The following is a 23,599-nucleotide window of genomic DNA, read 5'->3' on the forward strand; positions in this document are numbered from 1 at the left end:
CATGTTTAAAAAAATGTTTCGTCTCACTCCCATTTCTTCTTGTTGCATGTTGAAGCTCTACTTGGAACCTTGTTCAGATCCAATCGTGCAAAATAGGATTTTTGGCTGTTTCTCAAGTGGTCTTAAACTTTTGATCGGGACTGTGTGATGACCTTTAATATGCAGTGTATTCATATTTATATGAACAATAAATAAATAATAAAAAGAACTTTGATTTGAATGACGTGCTCCCAGAACATTCAGCCTATTTGTCCCAGCACACACTCACCCGTGCACCCACTCACACCCTATTTGAACATTTCCACAGTTACCAAGGTTGTTTGTTGCTGTACACCATGCAGAGACACACAGGATCTCATGTTCACTCAGATATCTGCTTAAAAGATTTCTTTGGAAAACGCTAATAAACAAAATAACATAAACTAAATGATTCAGACCCTACTGAAGATTTTCTGTATGACTAAGACGACAGCATGCGTGCAACATTCAGTGTCTTTCAAGAATCTGCAGACGTATTTGATACTTGCTAGTCTCTTCATACAGAACACTTTCACATATTTTTAAACATACTCTCAACGGGATCTTTTAGAAATCAGATTACTCTGCTCCAGCAGCGCTGTCACCACTATGAGACTCATGCCTGAGCTCTCCAAAACACTGGAGGTTACACACTCCACCCAGCTGAGCAGAAGTACTTGTAGGCAGCATTGAGACCTTAAATAAAGACGGCGAGACGTTGAGTACTATGAGCTCAGTTAGAACTGAATGAGCTGCTTTTACCCAGCATTTTCCTCACAAATGATGCCATTACAACCAGAGAGGCTGAGCTGTGTGAGCCAAGCTTGGTGCATGAACTTTTATCACTGAGAGACATCACGCTGCTAACCTGGAATTCCTCATGGTTCAGTGCAAACCTTTTTATATGCTAAGCTAATATCAGCTGCATTCATTTCAACAGATGCTAATGCTAAGCTTACAATAAAAGAACTACGTGCAGCCATTGCAAACAGCAGACAGGCTGCCTTCATGCCTCTCAGTCTACCTATGACACACAGATGGACATTGATGAGTACAGCTCCTCTGTGACAGACTGCATGAATGCCACCGACAGCAGCGTTACACCCAGAAACAGATCACCACATGAATGACGGGAGGTTCACCTCAAACCTGAGCCTCTCTCTCCCCCTATGAGTGTGTATTGAGTCAACTTATAGCCATGCAGATCGAGCTATAGTTATTTATTCCACATATTATTATTAATTTCACATTTTAGTATTTTGTATGATCTCATATTTGCTGTGCATGTTCTCTGTGTTCTGCATCTACTGCTCCTGCACTTCTGGTTAGAGGCCAAGTGCATTTCATTGCCTTGTACTTGTGCATTGACAAAGTTATTATGACATTATAATATTATGAATGTAATATGACAGACTTTACATAAATCTACTACATACAGTGGCTTACAAAAGTATTGGGCCCCCTTGAACTTTTCCACATTTTGTCACATTACAGCCACAAACATGAATCGATGTTATTGGACTTCCACGTGAAAGACCAACACAAAGTGGTGCACACGTGAGAAGTGGAACGGAAATCAGACATGATTCCAAACATTTTTTACAAATAAATAACTGCAAAGTGGGGTGTGTGTAATTATTCAGCCCCCTGAGTCAATACTTTGTAGAACCAGCTTTTGCTGCAGTTCCAGCTGCCAGTCTTTTAGGGTCTGTCTCTACCAGCTTTGCACATCTACAGACTGAAATCTTTGCCCATTCTTCTTTGCAAAACAGCTCCAGCTCAGTCAGATTAGATGGACAGCGTTTGTGAACAGCAGTTTTCAGATCTTGCCACAGATTCTGGATTGGATTTAGATCTGGACTTTGACTGGGCCGTTCTAACACATGGATATGTTTTGTTTTAAACCATCCCATTGTTGCCCTGGCTTTATGTTTAGGGTGGTTGTCCTGCTGGAAGGTGAACCTCCGCCCCAGTCTCAAGTCTTTTGCAGACTCCAAGAGGTTTTCTTCCAAGACTGCCCTGTATTTGGCTCCATCCATCTTCCCATCAACTCTGACCAGCTTCCCTGTCCCTGCTGAAGAGAAGCCCCCCCAGAGCATGATGCTGCCACCACCATATTTGACAGTGGGGATGGTGTGTTCAGAGTGATGTGCAGTGTTAGTTTTCCGCCACACATAGCGTTTTGCATTTTGGCCAAAAAGTTCCATGTTGGTCTCATCTGACCAGAGCAGCTTCTTCCACATGTTTGCTGTGTCCCCACATGGCTTGTGGCAAACTGCAAACGGGACTTCTTATGGTTTTCTGTTAACAATGGCTTTCTTCTTGCCACTCTTCCATAAAGGCCAACTTTGTGCAGTGCACGACTAATAGTTGTCCTATGGACAGATTCCCCCACCTGAGCTGTAGATCTCTGCAGCTCGTCCAGAGTCACCATGGGCCTCTTGCTGCATTTCTGATCAGCGCTCTCCTTGTTCGGCCTGTGAGTTTAGGTGGACGGCCTTGTCTTGGTAGGTTTACAGTCGTGCCATACTCCTTCCATTTCTGAATGATGGCTTGAACAGTGCTCCGTGGGATGTTCAAGGCTTGGGAAATCTTTTTGTAGCCTAAGCCTGCTTTAAATTTCTCAATAACTTTATCCCTGACCTGTCTGGTGTGTTCTTTGGACTTCATGGTGTTGTTGCTCCCAATATTCTCTTAGACAACCTCTGAGGCTGTCACAGAGCAGCTGTATCTGTACTGACATTAGATTACACACAGGTCTATTTAGTCATTAGCACTCATCAGGCAACGTCTATGTGCAACTGACTGCACTCAGACCAAAGGGGGCTGAATAATTACGCACACCCCACTTTGCAGTTATTTATTTGTAAAAAATGTTTGGAATCATGTATGATTTTCGTTCCACTTCTCACGTGTGCACCACTTTGTGTTGGTCTTTCATGTGGAATTCCAATAACATTGATTGTTTGTAGCTGTAATGTGACAAAATGTGGAAAAGTTCAAGGGGGCCGAATACTTTTGCAAGCCATTGTAAAACTACAAAAAAAACAACCATTCCCACACAGTAGGACCTCAGTATTTGTTCAGGGCTCTAAATATCGAGTTGTTAACGCTGCGAGTAAACAACACTGTGACTCACGACACTTTTATCTGCAAACAAAGGAAGCTGCTCACTTCTGTGTTATGTTCACTGACAATAACAGACTCATCCTGAAACGATTTTTGGGCTTCAGTTGTTAATGACTCTGATTTATACTGACAACAATTAGAAACACACAGACCGTCATGTTTGGTCATGGGATTTACATTCTCTGCCTCATAACACGCAAAACAATCGTACACTGATAAATACAGCTGTGCTCATTTTCAACGGGAATATGCAAAACTGGTCAAAAAAGACACACTGCACTTTGACTCCTAATACCAGGGCAGTCCATTATTCCCATTATTCCCAAAAAAACTCCAGTACAGCTGCTGCTTTGCAGTACTGGGCCAGTTACATCACAGCTCCAGCCGCCAGCTCGCAAGTGCAACGGCCCCTTGAATAAACATCAAATAGCCCACCAGCAGAGACTCAGACATCACAGATGCCCCTCTGAATGAGTCTAAATTTGCTCATAGTTCTGAAGGTGCTGTTTTACAAACAGTTATCTAGGGAGGGCAGGGTTGCCATGGACACCCATCCTAATCAACGGTGTACCTGACGCCTCACTACAGTCTCTCGTGAGTTACGATTCCTGTGATTCTCAATTACCTCTGAGGGAGCCAAATAAATTGAACATCAGGGAGCGAGGAAGGGAAACAGTCCTGTGCTCTGTTATCTTAAAGCCTTTAATCGGGTCTGACAATTTGAACCATTGGCACGACATTTCAGTGTTTAATCTGCATTCCATAAGAAACAAAGCATTTGCCCATTGGAAATGCTACAGTTACATGATTAGTTCAACATGTTTCACTATATCACTTATTTTTACAAGATAAGCTACCTCCTGGCTGTAGCTCAGGTCACCTACTGATCGGAAGGTTGGTGGTTCGATCCCTGGCTCCTGCAGTCTGCATGTCAAGTATCCTTGGGCAAGATAGTAACCCCAAGTTGAATGTAGTTAGAATTGACCCAGTGAAGCAGTGGGCAGCCACCAATGCAGCGCCCGGGGAGCAGTGTGTAGTGGTTCTTGTACCTTGCTCAGGGGTGCCTCAGGGTAGCCGTTCAGGGGAGTTGAACCCCCGACCTTCTGATCACGGGGCAACCACTCTACCTACTGAGCTATCCCTGTCCATTTACCATTTACAAGCCAGAATAAGAATAAAGCTAATAAAAACATTTTTCTCCAGTCAAATAAGAATCACATTTTGATTTATGACATGGGAAAGAAAAATACAGGTAAAGTTTCACTGTGATGGAAAATCAAGTCATTGGTACTGTTATAGGAAGTTTGGACATTTTTGTCTGGAATCTCTAATAAGAGGAGTAACGGATGTGAAATGCATTGGGAGAAAACCTAACACACCAAACCCAGCTGCCTCTTCTTAGCGTTTCCATAATGGCTGAACGCTATCTTTGTGTATGTATTGTGATAGCTAGCATTGGTGCTGACTGAAAATAAATCAGTTTCTTGTTTTCTAAGAAATGTGTGATGTGTAAATGTGAGCTGTGGAGCAGTGGGAGGTTACACACTGCAGTGGGATGTGTTAAAGGGCTCCAAATTGCAATCGAACAAAGAGGAGCATACATCAGCAAACACGTTTGTTTCTCTCTGTTGTCACTTTGATATTTCTGAATCGTGTCTCTTATTAGTCCTCCACTTACTGTGAAAGAATACAAAGGGAGGAGACAAAGGATCTCACTAACAGAATAATGTGGTGCAGCAACCCTGGTTCTTAATGACTTGGATAAACACTGATCGGCTGCCTGAACACCCGTCAATCAGCATGTCCACCCCCGAACATAATTATTTAGGACACTGGTATAGCTAGATAGATACATATACATATATATATATATATATACATATATATATACATATATATATATATATATATATATATATATATATATATATATATACATACATACATACATACATACATATATATATATATATATATATATATATATATATATATATATATATATATATATATATATACATACATACATACATACATACATACATATATATATATATATATATATATATATATATACACACATACATATATATATATATATATATATATATATATATATATATATATATATATATATATATATATATATATATATATATATATACATACATACATACATACATATTAGGGGTGCAACGATACACAAAATTCACAGTTCGGTTCGATACTTTGGTGTCACGGTTCGATATTTTTTCGATACAAAAAAATGTTCATGCTTTTTTAATTTGTCATTTATTAAAATTATAAATATATATTTTAACTCAAAAGTACAGTTTTTAAACAACAAAATAATTTAAAAAAATAAATCTATCTGATCGAGAAATCCCTCATCTTTGGAAAAGAGAGTTTATTACAGAGAAATGGCTCTTTCCAAAATAAAAGCTATACTATACGCTTCTTCTGGGCTATATTCTCAGCAGCATATTAAACATATCAGGTCCCCATAAGGAGAATCCTGTGCTAACGGCTGTCTAAATGACTCGGGTAAAGTTTGTAGCATGCGTGCTTGTTGTTTTTGTCTGCTTCCACTTGTCTTTGCACCAGGATGATGTCGGAGTAAATGTGCAGTCATATTCGTTGTGTTCCCACTAGTGCTGTCAGCATTAATCTCGTTAAAATGACATTAACGCCACAACGCTGCAAATCTCCGTTAACGAGCTACCGCGGATCGCCCCGTAGCTGCGCTAACGCACTATTTCCCACCAATGTAATTGGGCATTGCGTGGCACATCCGACATACTGTTTTACTTTAGTCCATGACGCGCTTACCTTCAGGGTCATACGTCACATGAAGACCAAAATAGTTCCAAAGGCCAGATCTGAATGAGGGTGGTGGAGGTTCAATTTGCCATGTTGAAACGAGCTTAGCTTCTGTCTTGCTAGCTTGCGCTGCGCTCACTGGATCTGCGCTCGACAGTGCAGCCTAGGCAGAGTAGTCGAACGCAGATCCACTGAGCGCTCAACACAGACAGCATCGTCAGAAGAAAAGTTGATAAAATAAATCAAAAATTTTGTATTGTTCGATACATATGCGTACCGAACCGAAAGCACTGTATCGAACGGTTCAATATCGATACGAGTATCGTTGCACCCCTAATATATATATATATACAGATATCTCTGCCAAGATGGTGGAAAACTAAGTTAACAGCTTGGTTAGCGGTTATATATGGTAGCAACGCAAACTAACACTGTGAATTAACACTAACAGTCGGGGTGGGTCATGATGATGTTTATGTGCACAGTATTGTTACATAATAAAATTAAACCTAACAGATGTTGGACCTTGTATCGAGCTTTCTAACCAGGTGCTTGAAGCCATCATTTGCCTGTAACAGCATCAGTAAATTTCTATCCACTGTTTGCTCTCCGGTCATTAGGACTGAAACATGTTTGTCGTTTCCACCTTCAGTTGTAACAGTTTTGCAAATTTTAGCTCCCCTCTCAGGCTCTAAACTGTCATTGGAGGATAACTGCTGCTCTTGCTCTCAGACATGCCTCAGCTTGTCTCGTTGTTGTGCGTGTGCTATGGAGCGTAAACCTACAGCTTCACTATATTATTAAACCTGCAAGGGGACATTTTTTTCACAGGAAAATTTATATCAATATTACAGTGGGCAGCATGATATATGATATATGATTTGGCATAGGCTTACCTACCAGATTAAAACACTCTTTTAAAGGGCTCCAAAATGCACCAACAGTGCAAACAGCAGAGCTTCAGCTGAGTGACTCAAACTAGTGAGACATAGCAGACGCTGACCAGCAACAGCTGCCAGTGTCAACAGGTCTTTAAACATAGCAACCATTCCCTAAATTTAAGTCTCATCCGTATCCAGATGGATGAGGGGAAAACCTCAGAGGACACTGCACATACAGAGGCTGTAAACATGATTTCAAATGCTGTGAAGTCGGATATGAAAAGCAGCTTTTTTATGCATTCACCTGGTTTCAAATGCTTGCTTAAAGGGTGGTGGTGGTGGTGGGGGGGGGGGGTTCGTCTGATTATTGTAGGGTCATTGCCTTACACTGACTGCTGTTGTGATTTGGTTGAACCTCCTTTTTCTGCCCAGGAGATTGCTTGTAAAACCAAATATAATATTTTAAAATGATAAAATGATAATGTTTTATCATTTTAATGGTTTTCAAAACATTTAGCCTGCATTAATAATTAGCCAGCTGGTTAGCACTGGCACATTTATAGAAGAAAAAATAGAAGCAACAGGCTGTAAAGAGAGAGAACAGCAACATTTACACTTTGACAAGTCTCCGTGAATGTTTGGATGCACTTGTTCCAAACCCGGCTCTGTTCTCTGTGGGCTTTGTGGGAAGGAGAGAAGTTAAAAAAAATAAAGTTTTACAGCTTCCTTTCAGGTCAGCAGGCGGTGGGTGAGAGATACTGAGTGAAGTAACACTGTGAGACTAATGTTGGCTGTTTTCTCTTCTCTGGCACTGGCTTCAGTATTTCTCTTCACATTTTTACTCGTATGTACTTACCCATTTATATTTTATTGTCATACAAGCGCAATCACAGGCAAGCCAGTGTTATGTATAGTACCCATTTAGATTGCTTGCCTTCCTACATGTGCTAATAATGGCATTTATCTCCTTACAGAGGTGTTTTCCTGCATCAGCCCATCAGATTGTGATTGACTATTTATGGTCAGTTAATATAGATGATCACATTTACAATGAAAAAATCCTGGGCTGTCTGAACAACTGTGCTGAGACCGGTTAATCAGCCCGGCCCTGGCAGTTTGTGCATGTACACACATACGCTTTCATGTTGCAGCTGCAGCCTGCACACTGTGACGTGAGTGAAGCCAGAAGGATTACACAGAGTGGTGCGTCTCCAGTCACGACTCTGCTCTGACTCTGATGTGCAGTCTCCAAAGCCCTTATTGCCTTTTGGCCCTCTGCTTTTTCATCGGTCACCACTTACGGTCCTCGTATACGTATGATGTTGCTCTCTTTGGACGCGTGTCAGCTGCTGTGTCGTTACACTCTCTGTCACGATCTGCATTAGGATCGTGATCTTTCATCCCCTCTTCCACAAACTGATCGTGGAAAGCAACATTGGGTTATAGCGAATTAAGATTCCTGGAAGATGGAGTGGAGTAATGAAGTCACCAGCAATACAGTCAATTAAGTCAATTAGAGAGGCATCTGTGGTGGAACAGAGTGAAAATAGCCAACAGTTATTTTCAATTAATATCAGGTATTGTGATTATAAACTGATTAATTGCCTTGTCTATAAAATATGAGGGAAACAGTATAAGTCGGCGTAACGGTCCATAATTGTTCTGGACAGGAAAAGTGTTCAAATCACCAGCTAAGCTCTGTTTTTATTCCAGCCCTCCATCCATTCTCTTAAACACCTGTCCAGCATAGGCTCGACTTAAAGCAGATTAACTACCAGGACCTTAGAGGTCCAGGACTAAGTCATGGCCATAACTGTAGACTCTCACATGTACAGTCATGGCCATTTTCCCAAAAGGTTGATTCGGTTCATCTGGACGTTTTCAGTGGGAGAAACGTTTCGTCACTCATCCAGATGACTCCTTCAGTCTCAGCTGACTGCAGGTTTCCGACCTTATAAACAGGACATTTCCACAGTGACTGAAACTAACACACCGAATGAACAATGGGCACTGAAAACGTCCAGATGAAGAGAATTTTGGGATTTACTTACCTGGATGATTGAGCGTGCATCAAGACATATTAAGTAATCCACCCAAGAATCTGCTTAGATCAAGTGTTTGGTAGTTTTTTAAAATAATTTTATTTGATGTTAAAAAGAACATTTTATGCAAGCACATTTTCTGAAACAGAAGTATCTACTTTCCAATAAGTGTCAGACATGCAAATCCACAATTCTCCAATTCTCACCGCAAATATGCAAAAACATTCTTTAAAACACGTCCTTGGACTGTGGGGGAAACTGGAGGACTGGAGAGATGTCACGCAGAGAGAGATTTTGATCACAGTCCATGTCCAATTAAAATCCATCTGAAAACTGGTTAAATGTGTCTCCCTCCTCTTTCTTCTTTCCTAATGCTTCAACTGTCTCTTTCCTAATTGCTCTTTCTATTTCTGTCTGTTCATCCCTCTACAGTGCGTGGAACCCCAGATGTCCACTGGGTGACAGGTCATTACATGACCGCGACTTTCCTAATGAGCCCATTAGTCGTTTCTGCCCTCTTCCTCAACATCCCCCAGTTCTTTTGCACCACTCCTTGAAACATTTCCAGTTCATCAAATCGTGTACTCTTTCTAACACCCCCGTCACCCCCTCGTTTTTCACCTCCCTGTACTTCAGCCATAACAAAGTGCACAGCTCCACCCAAAGGCCATGATGGCTGCTGTAGTTTGTAGTTACGTACTTTAACTAATGTGGATAACTTTATCTGCATTTACAGAAAAAATAGTTTGTATAAAAGTAATCATTGATTTCTAATATTATCTAATAAGTACTTGATCCCCTATAACATAGCCAGGATTCAGGTTCCCACAGATTGGTGATTATAATCAGTTAATCAGTCACAAATACTCTTGATCTCAGTGCATAAAGCACATGGGTCCTCAGCCTCAGTGACTCCACCACTGCAAAATCAAAGGGCTGTCAGAGGACATCGGGGACAAGATTGTAGATCTGCACAAGAGTGAAATGGGCTGCAAGAAGCTTGGTGAAAGGGTGATAACTGTTGGTGTGATTATTTAGAAATGGAAGAAATACAAAACGACCATCAGTTGCCCTTCATCTGGAGCTTAATATCTCGCCTCACGACGTGAGGATGGTCACGAGAAAGGTGCTGGATCATCCCAAAATGAACGGAAGGAGGAGCTTGTTACTGATCTGTCAGCTGTGAGCACAGTCACCAAAAATGCCATTAGTAACACTGCGCTGTAATAGATTAAAATCTTACAGTGTCTGCAAGATCAACACAGATTTGCAGACTTGTCTTACGTTTGCCAATGAACATCCAAGCAGCAACCTAAAGACTTTAGAGAGTTTCTGTAAAGAGCAATGGGCCAAAATCCCTCCTGGTGACCAACTACAAGAAAGACCTTACCACTGTTCTTGCCAACAAGGGTTTCTCCACCCAATACTAGGCCAGGCTTTGCTTTGGAATCAAATACTTATTTCCTCAATGACATACACATCAAGTTATTTGGTTTTTATGGATTTTCATTCTGTTGCTCTCCATTAAAACCAAACAAATGTAAAAAATTTGTACAAATTGGTAAACAATTCAGCTACCTGGTCATGAGTATAGCTGAACAGGCTGAACTGGTCTTCAGATTTGACTGTAGTCGGTCAGACTACCAAGCTGTTCTTAGACTTTCAATGCTGGTAAAAAACAACATGGGACATTTCTTGACATGTCTTTATGATCATAAGTTTGTGAAGTTTTGTCAGGTTTTTGCACATATGTTAAACGTTGGTTATTTAATTGGTGCAGAGGATACATGTAGAAGCACATCTGTACACATTTTAAGGCTATTCAAAGCAGCATTGAAAAAGTCATAGAATCTGAGAGGCCAGAACAAAGATCTGTCTGTAAGGCTGTCAGAATCAGGTCTATACGATGAAAGACTGATATTCAAAACAGGCCTGCAACTGTGCTCAACACAGACCCACTGACAATCTGTACAGGTCAGCTTTTAATGGAAGATAACATCATCTATGAGGAGTATGGCAAACAAAGACAACTGTAATCACTGGGAAACATCATCTCCATCATTAACCCTGTCAGGCCTAAGGCATCATCAGTAATAACCATAAACCCAGGTTATCAGACTATGTTCTTTTTGGATTTGGACAATTGTTTTTCTCAAGTCTTGGCAATCAAGAAAAAAACAGTGTACGGCTGCGTCCACACGTACACGGGCATTTCTGAAAACGCAGCTTCTTCTATGCGTTTGGGCCTTTTGTCCACACGTAAACGGCGTTTCGAATCACTGAAAGAAGAGATTTTTAAAAACTCCTGCCAGGGTGCATATTTTCGAAAACTCCGTCTTTGTGTTTACGTGTGTACAGAAAACAGAGATTTAGTCATGCGACGTCAAAGGTGTGCGCCTGTCTTGACGTCACGCTGTGAACCACGTTATTGCAGATGAATTTCTCCAATGGTGGACAGAGACAAAATACTGTTGCTGTCAATCTGACCATCTGCAGTTTTTACACACTGTTACTGTCCCTCCATTTAGAAAGACAGAGGTCAGAGTGAACTTCAGACGTGGCTTCAACACAGACACTCTCACAACCCAAATCTGATTGGCCAACATTTCTACGTGGTTAGGATTACATCGCCACCTGTTGCTTTAGCATGTTGACAGCGTTTGACTTTTGCATTTACATGTGGACGAAGATATTTTTTCAAAACTGCATGTGTGGACAGGATTTTTTTTTTTTTTTTCAAAAACATGGCACTGGTTAGGGTAAGGGGGAGATAGCACTCAGGGAGCACTCAGACCTCATCATTAGAAGTCTCTCAGTACCGAGTCGTACATGACTTTTCTCTGGTGATAACTGCTCTGTAACAAAGGTACATGCTTTGCTCTGTGGGCCCCAAATAATCTCGTATGACGAGTCTCTATTCCCACTGCTGATTTCAGTTATGTATTCTTCTGTTGCTCTTTGGTTTTAATCAGTGGATTAGTGGAACGGTGCAATCCTGAATGGTGTTCTAGCACCTTAAATCTGACAGACAGGTTCTAATGCATAACAGTGTCGAAAGAGTCAGTCTGTCATGTGCTGCATCCAGATGGTATCCCAGTGAGGGCACGGAGATACTGGATCCTTGCAGTGCAGTCATAGTGCATACATAAATAAATCCAGTCCCAGTACTCATATCTAGCACTAAAGACTGATAGCTACTGCTGAGTGAACAGAAGAGGAGTAACATGTTTTAAGTGGCAGATAATTAGAATACGTTTCAAACAGCTCAATAAATATCAGCAAACACAAAAAGGTAGGGCTGCTCAATTAATCGAATTTTAATCTCGATTACGATCTGGGCTTTCGACGATCATTAAAAATGACTGAGCCGATTATTAGCCCCTCCCTCGTGCTTTACTCTCGCGCTGCTCCGTGGGGCAAATCGAGCGCACCTCTCTGCATTTCGAACACGCGTCACAACAATTAAGAGGACCCGAGGGAAGCTCGGAAAGCTAAGCAGAAGTTATTTGGAGAGGAGAGTGATTGCTGTTGGTTGAAAAGAGAGGTAAAAAAACTTCAGTGGTGTGGAAACATTATGGGTTGGCGGAGACAGACGTGGATCAAGTAGACACAGTGTGTAAACTTTGCTACAGTGTCGCAGCTGCTCCACAGAGCAACACTGCAAAGTTCACTAAACATAGATGTTTACATTTTTCATTTATTTTTTATATTGCAAACATTTGCACTGTTATCAGTATTTGTACACTATTTTATATTATTTTATGACAATCTTTAAAGCCATTATTCAACACATTGTTATTGTTAAATAAATATCGTCAAATAATCGAGATCTCAATTTCAGTGAAAATAATCGTGATTATCATTTTTGCCATAATCGAGCAGCCCTACAAAAAGGTCTCAGTGTGTGAGAAAGATGAAACTATCACACCAGTATTTAATTATGGAAGATATAGTATGTACTGGAATTACAGCCATAACTATTACATTGTGGGGTCTTTACCTTGCTTTTAAGTTGTTATGATTTGGCGACATATAAATAAAACTGAATTGGAAACATAAATAAGAAAATATAAAACCTAAACCAAAATATCAAATATTTGAAAATGTTTTACTTTTCAGTTCATCAACTGGCAAAATTGAGGCAATAGGTTGCCAGTGTTTTAAGGTCCGGTGCAGCTGCTTTCAATAATCCGTCGAGTGTTGTGCCCCCCCCCCCCCACAGCCAAATTCAGTATGTGTACACAGAGGTTACGAGAAGGTTTGATTTATTAGCATGTGTATTTATATTTTAAAGACAGTGTGAAAGCAGTTACATTTTAATATTAAAAACAAAATGTTCTGGTATAATGTCAAGACAATTTCTTAGCATCTCTTTTTATAAACACATGCGCAGTGCCCAGTCCTGGGCACGATTTTCTTTTGAGATTTTGTGTGTTGAATGCATGCACACACACACACACACACACACACACACACACACACACACACACACGGGCTAATACGTATGACACCATAACAAGTAATGCTTTTCACAAAACAGAAATCACACTTTGCACAACTCGACTCCCCCATCCAGGAGGCTAATGAGGGAGAGTTATATTATCGGTCTGAAGGTTGTGGAGACGTTCAGGACTCCTACACATAGAAACGCACAGGATGTTTGTTGGCTAGTCTCACTGTGTGGTTGGAGTTGACTGTTGTATAACTATGTCTATGTATAACTGCAGTAGATACCAGGGGTGCCACCAGCTCCCACTGAAATTCTTTGGTCAGCCAAGCTGAATGGCTCATTAATATCAATGCAAGGAAAGGAAGAGGAAGTGCACTAAAAAGAAATGTCTTTGCATCAAGTTTCCTTCTCTCTAATGAGCTCTGGGTCTTGTGGAGGGGATGGAGGAGGACCCAACAAGAGTCCCGACAGGCCACTTAAACACAATGGGTACTTTGTGACTTGTGCATCAACTCTTCAAGTATTTCTGTTTTCATTTGTATCGGAAAGGTCAGTCACACAAGATGTCAGCTGCTGCTTTAGGGATGGTATCATCTATGAATCTTCTCTATGGTCTTTCTCTTTTTCTCCGGCGTGGCAGCTTCATACTCGATATCCCTCCTCGGTCTAACGTTATCTCCAAACCCCTCTGATGCACTCATTTCCACTCTTGTCCATCCTGGTCTTCCTGTCTTTTTGTCATTGCCACCGACTCCATACATCAGGTCCCACAGTCATCCCGCCTATACTCGTCACCTCTCTCGTGCACCGTCCTCTGCCTTCAGCGGCTCACCCCAGGTTTTTAAACTCGTCCACCTTCACTGCCTCACCTATTTGCATCTTCACCGGCTCATCTGCCCCCCCTCTCGTTCAATTGCATGTATTCTGTCTCGCGTCTACTTTCATTTCTCTTTTATCTGGTGCATAACTCAACCAGAACAGATGCCCGATGTACTTTCACCCTGTATCTTCCCTCAGCATCGTCTTGCTGCGTCCGACCTTCTCTATACTTCTCCATCAACAATCTCACAGTAAACATCACATCTGTAGTGCTCCTTCTCAGAACGACACCATGGTGCTGCTTGCTGATCGTCACCTTTCCTCTTAACCTCGCTTGAACTACTCTTTCCCATATCTTCATGGCACATCATCTTTATCCCTCTGTAGTTACTACAACTCTCCTTTCTTCTGCCTCATATTCAGTTCACTGTACGTCTTTGCCACCTCTCTCTTTGCTGTACATGCAGCCTCCCAGTAGCTCTTCTCTACTTTAGCTCCCCGGCTATCACACTTTTCAATGCTAACCTCTTCCTTCCCTTCACTTTCCTGTACTTCTTCATTCCACCACAGAGTCTGCTTGTCTTCTTTCCTCTGTCCAAAGGATACATCAAACACCTTCTTGGCAGTTTCCATAAAAATTTAATAATTATGAAATACGTATTCTTTGTTTGGTTAATAGTCCCGCTCCACCAAAATAACAAAGTGCTTCCTGTTGGCTTTTAATAATAAAAACAGTGGCCTTCATCAGTAGATGTTAACAGAGCCTCGTGACTCATTCATTTGCAGAAATCATTACTTATCATTACCACCTGACCTTTTACCTTTCACCTTTCCTGAGAACCCCTGAGCTGTAGAGGTTGACAATCAGCCTGCATTACGCTGACGTCACTTATTTAGCCTGCGGGCTTTCAGCCCAGGAGTGATGAGATGAACATGACAGGGACTGACCAGGCTGCTCGACTCTACAGACTCTATGTAACATGTAACATTTGCAGCAGTTTACGACATTACAGTGAAGAGGGAGCATCTGCACCAGATTATATTACCAACTGCTTATACACTGGAATATTTTAGCTGCATGAAGAAAGTGAAATGTCCTCAAATGCAGTCTCTGTAACAGTCAGGTACAGGTGTGCATGTGCAGATCTCAAAGGTAACACTGACACGCCGAATGAAAGTTGCTCCCTGGTTGCTGCTAATACTTGGGACTGACATACTTACATGTAGCTCCAAGTCAGCCTGTATTTTTTTGCAGTCCATGTGCATGTGCATCTTACAACACACTCCATGAGCTGGCATATTATAAGCACGCTCTCTCTCTCCCTTTCTCTCTCATACACACATGAACACATTTGCGCATCTGTGGGCCGAGCGCACATTAAAGGTGCAACAGGGTCAAATAGTAATTTCCTTGATGGGGTCACGTGGGCACACAGCAGATTTGTACAATCAGTAACAGCCACTTGTGTCACAAAACTTCATGCAAACATCAGAGAGGAAGCTGACGCGTACACTACAGTAGCGGCGCATAGAAAACAGGTTTTCAGTGCAGTCTGTGGGTCTAAGAAAATTTTCAAATCATTTTTGTGTGAGATATAAGCAGCAAAATCGTGAGGACACTACTGTGAAAATCTTTAGCCAGCTCTCATTTCTTTAGTTTTTCATTAATTGAATCATTAATTTATTGAAACATGTCCAGGAACAGATGTAAAAGCAAAAGCAGAGTTTGTACGATCCCAACAAGATTGAACATTAATATTTGGTAAGACCACCTTTATTCTTCAACATGATCTGAACTGCCTAGCTGAGCTTTCTTGCAATTTCTTTCAAAAATCTTCAGGAAGAGTTCTGTCAGTCATCTCAAGGCGCTTTATATTGTAAAGTAGACTCAACAATCATATGACCCCCTATGAGCAAGCACTTTGGCAACAGTGGGAAGGAAAAACTCCCTTTTAACAGGAAGAAACCTCCAGCAGAACCAGGCTCAGGGAGGGGCGGGGCCATCTGCTGTGATTGGTTGGGATGAGAGAAGGAAGACAGGATAAAGAACAAACCCACTGAATTTCAGTTCTTATATAATTTGGAATACCTCAGCCTTTTCCCAGTTTCTCATCCTTTAGAATGACTTGCTGATGGACACCCTTCCTATGAGGTCAGGTCCTATTTCTGAAGGATATCACTTTCACATACTGTTCATCTTCTGCAGAGAGTTTGTTTTTTGTTTAGGCCTGACACATCTTTGGTTTTTATTGGTAGATTCAACTAAAGAAACAGCCTGACACTAACAAAGAGCCTAAAGATATCACTTAGAATCAGTTTTTGAGCTCTAACTAACTATGTGGCCACTGGTGTCAAATTAAAGCCAGTTCCATTTATTTTAATGAGTGCTAAACCCCCAAATATGTAAATATGATTACATCACATTACATTTCCACCACTGTTCTGTCTCTTCCAAGGCTGGCTTGAAAACAATCCGGACTGCTGTGTGCCGCTGCTAAGGTCTAACAAAAATAATTACTCTTTTATTAAATAAAAGGGAAACCACACACTTGCACTGTGCAAGCCCATATATCTAATAGGCAACCGTTTCAACCATCAGCAGCTCCAGATAACGTTATGAGATGCTTCAGGCTCTGTCTAAAATCACTTGAGCAGATTTTAGAGACACTGACTGATCACATCATGCATTTGGCTCTAAGAAATTAATTAGAGTAGCATAGTTACTGCTGTGCTTCCCTTTTATTGCCACCATTCATTTACAGTGACGGGAATAAATGGGAAAAATAGACTCGAACAAAAGTAAAACTTTCCGCTACATTCATAGAAACCACTGCAGTGCAGTTAGCATAAAACAGGCTTTTAAAGAATAACAGCTTGATATAAATTGTTACTCATGGGATGTCAAAATCACAAATATACCAGTCATTGAGAAATGCAGCGCAGAATACAGGTAAGGTTTTTAAAAAGGAAGCTAAAAAACGTTTTTTCCTACTGTCCTACTTCAGATCTATCGATTCACTTATTTTTCTAAAACTACATACCAGTTATTATGTAACAGGCCACAATGTTTTAAATAAAACCATCTATGTTACTGTATAAAAGTTCCTTTACTTTTAATCTCATCTGCTCGATTAGTCAAGTTCACTTAGCTTTGTTGAGTTAGCAGAGCAGCGCAGCGCTGCCGAGACTTTAGCGCCTGTTTCAACAACGTCATTCCAGCCCAGCAGTGACAGGTGAGAGACCTCGCCTCTGGGTGCTGTCTTGAAGAGTTATAATTAAAACTAAGGCTGACAGTTTAATTTCCACAGCGCCCTCTTCTCACATCAGCAATTAGAAGGACATGCACTCCCACAGCTTGGATGAGGTCAAACATGGTTCTGGCTGTTCTGAAGACAAATGTTGGATAAAGTGAAGACGGTGGATGAGAAATTTGCATGATCCAGTGTGTGTGCACCAACATTAGAGAACAGGCTGCTATAATCTTTAAATGTCAGCACATCTCAGGGAAATGATCTGGTTTCAGCAGTTCGTCCTTTCCAGCAGTACGCTCTGTGCTGAAGCAGCTCGACCTTGAAAAGGAAGAAGCACGTACATGTGCAGCAACATCATGTAGTTACTGCCTGGTTTACTTTGGCACAGGAAATGAGGATCATTTAGTGGCTGGAAAAAACTAGAAAGTTTAAAAATCTATCAACACAACACACAACGTTTCAAAAATTGACCTTCCTTCATTTTAAACATGACAATAGCTGTAATTCCTCCCTCGCCTTTAAGGTCGGGTCCTTTCGCACCTCTGGACGTGCAAATCTGAGCACTCGGCCAGACTCGGCGTTCATGTCAAGGATTATTGAGAACGCTGCAATGGCAATGTTTCACTCAGCAGCCGTTCCACTCATCAGATGTTCTTAAACTTCCTTCTCTTTGCCAACATGAAAGTAAGGTGGATGTGTCGCTGACGTATGAAAGGACATTGGAAATTTTCAAATGACAAGTGATTAGAGCAGGTTTCATGGAGCACTGAAGAGTGCAGCACTGCTGGTAGAGATCAGCTAGATTTTAATCAGGTACAATTTTGGATTTTTAACGTGTGGGCTGCAAAACTCTGATCGCAGGTTGTAAACAGAACATTTTAATGACACATTCTCATACTTCAGGCTGCTTCCCTTCTTTAACACAGCCACACTCTCTACTTTAAAGCTTTCCCCGCATGTGACTGAAAACTGTCTCAATGTCAAAAACGACTTTATTGTCGCACTAAAGGTTGAATCAGTTCTGATACATGAGAAGACTTTACACTTTAACATGTGGGCTAAAGGAGTCAGGGATCCAATCATGATCTCCTGAAAATCAGCTGCCCGTGGCTGAGGAGGAACAACACTGCATCATCCATAATACTGAGGAATTCTAACTGAAACTCTACAGAATAACCAGACTGGATTAACTGGATTGAACAATCCTCCTATGAATCCAAAAGGACGGATTGACAGTTTTATCATGAAGACTTCTGGTCCTCGTCAGTCAGTGATAATCCTGTGGACGTGGGGCTTAATGCAAACTAATAAGAATAAAGGAGAAGAAATCGATAGTGCCAAGGTTACTTAAGGCTGAACAACCAGCATGTGCAGTCTGAGTCACTTCTCTTATACTACAGCGTTCCCCCACTATGCACCTGACAGCAGTGCCACTCGTGTTATCACTGGTGTCACTGCTTGTGTGGGTGTGGAAAGGATGATCTTATTACTAAATCTTAAGTCAAAGAGGTGGTTCTTTGGTTCGGTCAACAAAGCGGACAAGCAGCTGACGTGCAATCCAGACAACTGGGGAATTTTACCAGCAGGCAGCTTTCAGTCCTCAGGCATCATCTAAGGTCCTGCCAGGCTAAACCGTGGCCATCCATCGAGACGCCGACTACTTAGTTTCATTTGATAAAATTCAACTTTTAATTTAAAAAAAGCCTTTTCTTTTCATTTCAGTCTCTGTAAAGCATTTATAATAATAAAGGTTAAAGTAGCATATACATGAAATATCATTTTTCTTACATATATAGACGCGTGAGGAGGGGGACAGGACAAATGGACAGGAGGTGAGAGCAGAGGGGGAGAGAAATGTGACAGGAGATGAGACAGTGTGCAGGTTACAGTTACTGAGGCTGAGAAGACATGAAGAGATGGAAATACGTTCAGGGAGCCGTTTAGGGGGGAAAAGCTCTGTCACACCCAGTGGACACACGATTTCTGATATGTTTAAAAGAAAGAGTGACGTCCATATACCGACTCCTGCTCTTGGGTTTAGATTTTATCTGCTGTTCATATTCAGGGAGACAGAGAACCGTGGAAACAAGGATTTCCGATAGGACAGACCAGAAACACCTCGCCTGAACATCCCTAAATGACTCTCCTGATGTGAAGGAGTAGCACCGCAACCCCCCCTCTAAACTACAAACACAGGGAGAACATGCAAACTCCACACAGAAAGACCCCGGCCTGATGGTGGAATTGAACTCAGGACCTTCTTGCTGTGAGGCAACGGTGCTAACCACCGTGCCACCGTGCTGCCCTGTTTTAAAAATTACATATTTCACAAATGCTCTGAACCACAGCAAATGATTTCTGATCCTTGTCTCACAAGCTCCTCTTCTGGCACAGACCTTGGTCTTCAGTTCACAGGTCGGGGTTTTGTGCAGGCCAGTCAGTAAGACTCACTTTGGTCTTCTGGAGGTAGTTCTTCATCAGGAGTGACGGATGTTTTGGGTCAGAGAATAGCAACGACCCAGACTTATCAGAAGTCTCTACGTTTTCTGTTATATTTGGACATTTAATTAAATAGTCAGAGGCCAAAACCTCTTTGGCAGCATTTGTCATATTCAGATAAAATTTTAAAACGCATGTATTTTATTCGAGTTATGGTGCAGTTATATATCTTTATCCCAAGAAAGAGAAGCTTTGGCTGTGAGATCGGTGACTTGGCTGATCTGCAGCTATAGGCGGAGGCAGCTTTGTAACCAGCATGGAAGCTGTGACTCATACAGTACTGCAAGCTCAACAAGCCGGTCAGGAGGGGCAACCCCCCTGTGTCCGGCCACACACACACTTGCACACAGACAGGCTTAGAAAGCTTGGGTTTTGTACAGCCTCTCTATGAAATTAGGTTTCCATTATCTCCATTGTGATTACTAACGTTCCACTGAGACAGCAGCACAGTCACAGTGACGTCAAAGGAAGTCCTTGATGGAGAAGCAGCATTAAGTCACCTGGTAAGGAGTTCAACAAGTTTGAGTGTGTGTGTGTGTGTGTGTGTGTGTGCGCGTGTGTGTGTGCGTGTGTGTGTGCGTGTGTGTGTGCGTGTGAGAGAGAGAGAGGGAGAGAGGCACTGATGGGAAGGGTGATGCTAAATTATGTTTAGTGAGAACATTTTACAGGAGGGAATGAAAATTATATTGACGTGAAAATGTGTCATCACCCCAGCAATTACAGTTTTGATCAAATCCAGATAATCACTATAAGTCGATGTAACATCCTGTGAAGACACTCAACTGTACATGTGGAGGAAAACGAGAGAAAAGGAAGAGTACTCACTGCAGAGAGCGATGATGTGGCTGCTGTCTTCGTGGACAAACTTCTTAGTCACTGCTTCCTCCATAATCTGCTTCACCTGCACACAGAAGAGCCGGAGTGACTCTGTGCTAAGAGTCATTGTCTTTAACCTTAGCTGCATCATTGCCTCGCTGAATAGAGATGGTAGCCGCATCCAGTCTCACAGTCAAGCTAATCTGCATCAGTTTTACATAAAAGCTACTGTCACAGGAACTGAACACACACACACTCCAGATGATGGCACAGTAATGGTTTGCAGTGCTTTCTTTCTCATCACCACTCTTTTATGATGACATGTGGAAAGCACTTTGTACAAATAATAAGAAAAGATTTTATTTTTTAAAAAACAACGATTGCCCGGTGCACCCAGCTGATGATGATTGGTCAGATTGATGGTGTGTGCTTTAAACAGGCTTCACTTATCCAACCAGATCACTGAGCTTCAGTTGTTGGACTGAGACTAAAGAGCAACTGTGCCGACTGTGGGGGTGAACAGGTGTGTGGACAGGTGGCTGTTTGTTTTCTAAACTAACTGAGAAATAAATCTAATTTGTAACTAAAACTGTACCTTTGTGTACACTATATGGACAAATAGTGCTTGAGTTTACACACTTGTGGCAATGGGACCGAAATACCAGATTTCATTGAGCTGTGGCCCAATACTTTAGTCCAGCGGTCTCCAACCTTTTTTGTGCCACGGACCGGTTCATGCCCGACAATATTTTCACGGACCGGCCTTTAAGGTGTCGCGGATAAATACAACAAAATAAAACTAGTACCGGTACCGAAAAAAAGAAGATTTATTCATAACACACGTGAAAAGACCCAGGAAAACCGAGTTAACGATCGAAACGATAACAAAATAACGCTGAAAACCGATAAAAACCCTGAAAACCATACATTTCACACCTGAGCCTCAACTCTCGCGGCCCAGCACCAAACGACTCACGGACCGGTACCGGTCCGAGGCCCGGGGGTTGGGGACCGCTGCTTTAGTCCACAGAGGGTATGATGATGAGTGTATGATGATGATGATGATGATGATGATGATGATGATGATGATGAATTGCATTAGCCACATAGAACCTAAAACGAGACCAACAATTATTAAAGTGATAAACTTTAACCATGATTTTCTGAAACGATGCAAAGGTAGGTAACTTTAAGGCACATATAGACACAAATTTATATAACACAGGTTCTTTGAACTGCAGAAGCTGGTGGGTGTCACACATGACTCCCACACAACACGTTCACACGAACAGACCGTGAGATTTGATCCCCCTGTAAAAGCATCACGGTGAAGAGTTTTGCACTTTATTTCTTTCCCACCTGTTTTAAATATGAAATTAGAATATTTAGCTTCAGATATTTAGGTAGTATATTAGAATAAATAACACTGGTGCTAAAAAGCTGATTCACTATATTGTAGTTCTGTAAATGATCACAAAGAAAGAACCAAACACACTTAAATATGCTGAAAGGGCAAAAACCTTGAACAGGTAATAGACCAGTCAGAGACTGGACTGATACTCTCATACATTAATGCAGCACCAACACTGTGACACGTGCTGGGAGGCACACGGTGTAGTTCTACTTTTCTTTTACTATGTCAAAATAAAGATCACTGGCTTCATATCACCAAAGAATGTAAAGACGGCTCAGCAGCTGTTCATTGCTGTCAACTGTTTACTGATTGGTTATCGGTATGGAAACCAATGTTTTTCTATGGAACGTCAATTACCCCATTACCAGATATCTATCTATCTATCTAGAGAGAGAACAACATCGGAGATCTTTGTCCAGAAGAGTCCCAGGAACAGCTGAAATACTGAGCAGGACCGTCAAGCTCCCAGGCCTCTGGTAGAGGACCCGAGTTTGAAGGACAGACCACCCACAGGGGCGAGAGGGGAATTTTTTTTGAAAATATATATATAAATAAGAGTGACGCAGTCTCCCCTTCAAATTGTGACACGTAGGAATAACAGCTCTGACAATCTCACCCAAACATCCGCACTGCTGACTTCCAATTAATATCTTGGCATCCTGGAAACATTCAAATGAGTCTTTCTGCTGCTATCTGTTGTGTCTCTGGGGAGGAGAGCCTGAGCGAGTTCAGCAACACTGACTCAATCTGCCGTTCGCTTGTCCAAGTTTGCTCTCTCCAAAAAATTAATTGCAGTCAGTAATTAATCCAGGACGTGTCTGGCACCTCCGCCTGGTTTGGGTCTAATTGATAAACAGAATGGATTTAATTGCTTGTGTGGTTGTGTTATAATGAAGCTCTTACTACAATATCGTTCTTTCGCTCAAACCTTTTCCCTGTATTGTGGAGGAGTGGGAGGTTGTTAAAATTTTAGTAAGGGAGGGGCTAAATCGCTCGATTTGGAGAGCCAAAAAGACAAACAGCTGCTATAGACTTGTTGTTCCTGAAAAGAAGAATAGGAGGAAGAACCTTCAGTTTAAAACAGCTCCAAACTTTCCTTTTTGTTAAAGCGTATAGTTAGGGCTGGACCAGGTGACCCTGAATCCTCCCTTAGTTGTAGGCTGCTGGGGGATTCCCATGATGCACTGGGTGTTTCTTCTTCACTCACTATGTGTTAACAGACCTCTCTGCACTGAATCATATCTGTTATTAACCTCTGTCTCTCTTCCACAGCATGTCTTTATCCTGTCTTCCTTCTCTCTCCCCACCCAATCACAGCCGATGGCCCCGCCCCTCCCTGAGCCTGGTTCTGCTGGAGGTTTCTTCCTGTTAAAAGAGAGTTTTTCCTTCCCACTGTCGCCAAAGTGCTTGATCATAGGGGGTCATATGATTGTTGGGTTTTTCTCTGTATGTAATATTCT

General features: G+C 41.7%; 1 protein-coding gene across 3 annotated transcripts in view; it reads right to left on the minus strand.

The window, feature by feature from the left end:
* Positions 1-23,599, minus strand: part of sgsm2 (small G protein signaling modulator 2) — a 94,868-nt gene that overhangs the window by 61,448 nt on the left and 9,821 nt on the right. For all 3 annotated transcript variants that reach the window (XM_084949913.1, XM_084949912.1, XM_084949914.1), the window contains exon 2: positions 20,735-20,810. In XM_084949913.1, the coding sequence (XP_084806039.1) occupies positions 20,735-20,810 (76 nt within the window). The remainder of the gene's footprint in view (positions 1-20,734; positions 20,811-23,599) is intronic.

The sequence above is a fragment of the Perissodus microlepis genome, chromosome 14, assembly GCF_051167445.1.
Source record: "Perissodus microlepis isolate ML-2025 ecotype Zambia chromosome 14, ASM5116744v1, whole genome shotgun sequence".
Classification (NCBI taxonomy): domain Eukaryota; kingdom Metazoa; phylum Chordata; class Actinopteri; order Cichliformes; family Cichlidae; genus Perissodus; species Perissodus microlepis.